Below are 5455 nucleotides of genomic sequence, written 5' to 3' on the forward strand. Positions count from 1 at the left end.
GCATTGTTGTATATATGGATATCTCCCTATTACTCAGCCAGAGCCTCATAATACAAACCGCACTTCATATTCCTATTTCATGAAGACAGAGCTAGGAAGAATGTGGTCAATGTCCCTACAGAACAAGGCATGTGGTTTTCCAGCGTCAGCAGACACAGAAAGTGGGTGAATTAGAAGGTCACCTTCACTAGATAGCAAATCTCTACCATCTTGGCCTTCAGTTCCTCGGCTTGTAGAACTACAAGAGTCTATTCCACGTACAAACCCTCACTTTATGACATTTTATCACAGTGCCCAGAGCACTGACTTCAGGTGTCTGACAGTGGATACTGAGGCCTAGACAAGGGCAAGGGAAGGTATTTCAAGAAAAAGGTAATCCTGAGTACATTAGAAGTAGGAATCGGGGAGTTTTTCCTGCTTGTCAATACAGTCTCATGGATAAATTTGTTTGGCAAACCTTCTCTCTTTGTAATTGTAATGCAGTTTCCTTCTATCTTCTAAAAACATGCACGATAATTTCTCATGTTGTTTTTGTGCATGCAGCTGTTATCACAGGTACTTTTTCTTCTTTTTTTTCAGATACTAAAGAAGGCAGTGTTTTACTCTATACTTACTCTTTCCATGAGAGACAGGATCTCTTTTATGGTGCCAATTTCAATAGTTTTATTATTCCATGTTACTTGTTTTGGATCCCTGAGGAACAATGCTACACCCTCTACTTGGACTGACTTAATCTGTCTCTTCAATGGTGGGGCCTGAAGAAGCACCACCACTTGGAGGAGCTCCTCCACCAGGGAAGCCGCGAGGCATTCCTCCAGGCGTGCCACCAGCTCCAGTACAGCTTGGTAATGATAGGCATGCGGACTTTCTCCAGTACTTTCTGCTGATGCTGAAATTCTTCCTTCTCTGCAGTCTGGTTCTTATCCAGCCAGCTGATGATTTCATTTCACTTATCTATGCCGTAAGCAATAGCAGCAGTAGTTGGTTCATTGATAATTCGAAGTACATTGAGGCCAGCAATAGTTCCAGCATATTTTGTTGCCTGCTGCTGAGAGTCATTGAGGTAAGCTGGCCCTGTGACCGTGGCATTGGTAACAGTCTTTCCGGGGTATGCTTCTGCAATTCCCTTAATCTTTGTCAGAACCATTGAGGACACTTCCTCTGGGTAGAAATTTTTTGTCTCCCCTTTGTATTCCACTTGGACCTTGAGCCTGTTTGCATCATTTACCACCATGAAGGGCCAATGCTTCATATCAGACCTAACAACAGCATCATCAAACCTATGTCCAATCAGACATTTGGCATCAAAAACTGTGTTGGTGGGGTTCATTGAAACCTGATTCTTGGCCACATCCCCAATTAATTGTTCTGTGTCAGTGAAAGCAACATAACTCTGTGTGGTGCAGTTACCCTGGTCACTGGCAATTATTTCCACCTTTCCATGCTGAAAGACACCCACACAGGAGTAGGTGATGCCAAGATCAATGCCAACTGTAAGTCCCTTAGACATGGTTGCTTGTATGTAGGCCCAGCTGTACTGGTGATGAGACCACACAAATGTCCAACAGCTGCCTCCGGGTTCAATGAGGGAGAGACCGGCTCTTAAAAGCTCCTCACTGTGGGAAATTTTGAAGGAAGGTTGTTTAGAATGTTTGAATGTCATTAAGTTCTGCTGTGAAGATGAGGCATAGAAAGCTGAGATCCTCTGCATTGGCATATCCCAGACTCTGTGCTACACACAATAATTTTGATGAGCCATCAAAGATCAGCATTCCAGGCTACATTTGCATTTCAGATGGTGAGGGCTGCCAAGGTCCTTCAAGGACCAAGGTTATTGCTGTTGAATGTTCTGCATAGAGCACAATTTAAATTTTTTTAAAAAGATTTTTTTATTTATTTTATGTATGAGTACACTTTTGCTGTCTTCAGACACACCAGAAGAGGGCATCAGATCCCATTACAGATGGTTGTGAGCCACCATATGGTTCCCAGGAATTGAACTCACGACCTCTGGAAGAGCAGCCAGTTCTCTTAAACACTGAGCCATCTCTCTGGCCCCACAATTCAGATTTTATCTCCCCCTGATGTCCTTTTCTTTCTTTCTGTAACAAATATCTCAAAGCATAAGAGGGAGTTAGAGCCTGGTGTATAAAGTGTTAAGTGTGAGCTGGCTGCAAAGCTCTGGCTTAGAACATCTATTCCCAATGCTGCCAGAGATGTGAGCAGTGTAACCTCAGAAAGAAAGTTAATTAATTTCTCCAAGTGTGTTAGCTTAGCTGAGTATTGGGGGAAAAAAAGAACCCTATCAAATGAATTTCTCTGATTTTTTAAGGGACTTTATTGAAGAAGTTTAGAAGTAAAAAACAATCACAGCAAAACTGTATCAGTTATTCCCAATTCACCTTGTCAATAATCTTCAGACAATAAATCTGAGGAATCTTGAGTTTCTCCTCCTGTAATATTTTCTTTCCCATAATTTGTAAGGCAAAGGTGGATTGTGGCTCAGTAGAACTCAATGAACTGTCTTCTAAGCACCAGGCTCCAGGCTTCATTTCACGTGACTTGCTTGATTGACTTTCTAGTTGCAGTCTTCTACTTTGCTTTGTCAAGTTCTCCTTCCCTGAATTGTTGTTGTGCTGAATTAGATAAGAGCCAAGTAATTATTGGGTTTCTGCTATGTACTAAGAAACCCTGTAAATGTTTTACAAGCACTGCTACAGTATTTGACATATTTTAAATGTTCAATAAATATGTACCAAACACCTTTGTGAGTGAGTTGCAAATGTTTTCTCAGTAATTATTATGTCACTTGACAGAACAAGCTGTTGCTATTGTGTTCTGCTAGTTTTTTTTTTTTAAACAGTGAACCTGCTTTGTGGGGGAGAGGGGGAGATGGAAAGAGAAAGAGAGACAGAGACAGAGACACAGACAGAGGCAGAGACTCTATCACATGGGTTTGAAAGCCCATAGAGGTCTTTAGATCCACTGGAGCTAGAGGTATGCACCATTGTTAGGTTCCCAGTGTGCTAGAAAACAAACTAGAATGCTCTGGAAAAGTACAGATGCATTAACCACTAAGCTATTTCTATAGCACCAAAACCAGTTTTGTCTTAACTGTCTCTCATTTTCTTACCTTGTTTGAAAGGATGAAGCCGATTTTTTTGTTGTTGTTTTGTTTTATTTTTAGAGACAGAGTTTCTCTGTATATCCATGGCTATCCTGAAACTCACTCTGTAGACCAGGCTGGCTTCAAACTCAGAAATCTGCCTGCCTCTGCTTCCAAAGTGCTGGGATTAAAGGCATGTGCCACCACTGCCTGGCTGAAGCCGAAATTTTAAAAATCAGATTTTTGTCTTAGTTGATACAAAATTTGTTTGGCTTTCTGAAGCCATTTCCATCTGAACATACAAACCAGCTCTATAAATCCTAAACACCATAGGAAGAAACAGAACACAGAGGTGGAACCTGAGATGGGTAAGCTGCTATTAAACCCATTCATGTCCTGCCATTTTCATAGCTGCCATTATCATCGCCACCACCACTTTTTTAAAAAGAAATTGCTATGAACTCAGTAGCTTATTAACAGAATTAATTCATGTTCTAAACACTGTTTATATGAGACCATAGTACCAGTGCAGTCCTGTGCATCGTGGACCTTCTTCCTCCTACTGTGTGCAAAGAGCTTACATGGCAGAAACAAAGATTCAGCTCGCTCTCTCTCTCTCTCTCCTTCTCTCTCTCTCCTCCCTTCCTCTTTCCCTCCCTCCTCCCCCATCTCTCCCTCTCTCAAGATGCCTAGTCAACTTATGAGGGCTCCATCTCATAACTTCCTCCAAAAACCTTTCTCTCTTAATAATGTCACAATAATGTTTAAGATCTTGGCGGGAGCTATGAGAAAAAGCAAACATTTCAGGGACAAATTTCATAGAAAATTGAGTTTTCAATTTCATTCCATATTTTCAATGTTAAAAAAAAATTAACTGACCAAATAGCCTAATTTATGTTTCACCAGAGCCAATGAGAAACACTGGTGAAAAAATAAACAAAACCAAAAACAAATAAACAAAAACAAAAAAGAAAAACAAAACACCCAGGTCACTGGGTCACTGCCCATGTAGAGCAGACCCTTCCATCTGTGTGCCAAGAAGCATGACACAAGAGGGTGAGCATCTTCCAAATACTGACCATACAGTGCTGCCCAAAGCCAGATGGGACTTGTCTCAGGTACAGCTTTTAATCCCTGTAGTCTTAATTACAGTTTCCTCCACATGGGAATAAATGTCAATTTCTTTATGTGGCATCACTAGGTAAAGTTTAGAAGGAAAGACTGATCAAGATTTCTCCACAAAGTGTGAGACAGTATGGCAGCAATGTGAATGTGGCTCAGTATGTGAGTGTGTGTGTGTGTGTGTGTGTGTGTGTGAATGTGTGAGTGTGAGAGTGTATGTGTGCATACATATACATATAGGATAGCTTCCACAGTTAACCTAAACATTTCTTAAAGGCAATGAATCTGTACTATAAAAGTTCAGCAGTAGTACATTTATCTGCACATAAAGACATTAGTTACGCAGAACAAAAAAGGTCTAATTACAACCAGACCTGTCACTCACTCATGTCTTTCTCCAGGAATTGAGCTTCTTTCAACAGATGAAAGTTCAGGAGAAGAGCTCCCCTTGAATGTCTCTGTGTGAACCCTAATTATCGAGTGGGCCATGACCAATGAAGACAGGGGCTGACATACTGTGACAATTCAAGTTGCTGACCAGGCCACCAGAAGCCGGTCACTGCTCTTAAGAATTTTGCAATTTTATTCTTAAGGATAAGAATCTTGAAAAATCTATGTCTATAATTTTGAGTCATACAGTCTATGGTTCCCCCTGCTGGCTCTTTAACTTGAAGTACTTACTCCCATATGCTGAATATCAACTCTAGAGAGAAAAAGAACAACAGAAGGGAGACTGGGCCCGGAAGCTTCTAGTCTCTAAGGGAAGAGTAATGTGGAAGTAGACTAAGTCTATTTAACATGAGAAGTGGTGAGACATAGCCCACTGGTCCACATGTCACATACTTGGTGTTTGAAGATTGGTGATTACTCCTTAATATTCTTGGTTTTACAGGAAAGGATGCTGAGGGTGAACAGCTACTGCCCTGTGGTACGGCAGTGTTCGCCCATCTTAGGTGGAACTCACCTTCTGGAACTGACAGACCAGCACACCTGAAGCTCTGACGCCCACTCATGGAATCCTGATTGGCCCTGGTCAGTGGGCTGATGCAGCTGCTCTATTTTGTACATGATTTTACCTCTTGATTCAAACACACATTTGAGTCTTTAGTTTCTACTTCCAAGTACCCAAAACCCCCTATAGTTTATTCCATGTCTCACACTAAAACCGGTACAAACAAGTGCAGTGTTTTTGTAATTTTGTTGCAAAAAAAAAAAAAAAAAAAAAAA

At 41.1% G+C, this 5455-nt stretch overlaps 1 protein-coding gene across 1 annotated transcript; it reads right to left on the minus strand.

Moving 5' to 3' along the window:
- Positions 1-946: 946 nt before the first annotated feature.
- On the minus strand, positions 947-1510 carry LOC116101236 (heat shock cognate 71 kDa protein-like). Its single transcript, XM_031384875.1, has one exon. The coding sequence runs from the start codon at positions 1508-1510 to the stop codon at positions 947-949; it is 564 nt and encodes a 187-aa protein (XP_031240735.1).
- Positions 1511-5455: the final 3945 nt, after the last annotated feature.

Source organism: Mastomys coucha, unplaced genomic scaffold, assembly GCF_008632895.1.
Source record: "Mastomys coucha isolate ucsf_1 unplaced genomic scaffold, UCSF_Mcou_1 pScaffold21, whole genome shotgun sequence".
Lineage (NCBI taxonomy): Eukaryota > Metazoa > Chordata > Mammalia > Rodentia > Muridae > Mastomys > Mastomys coucha.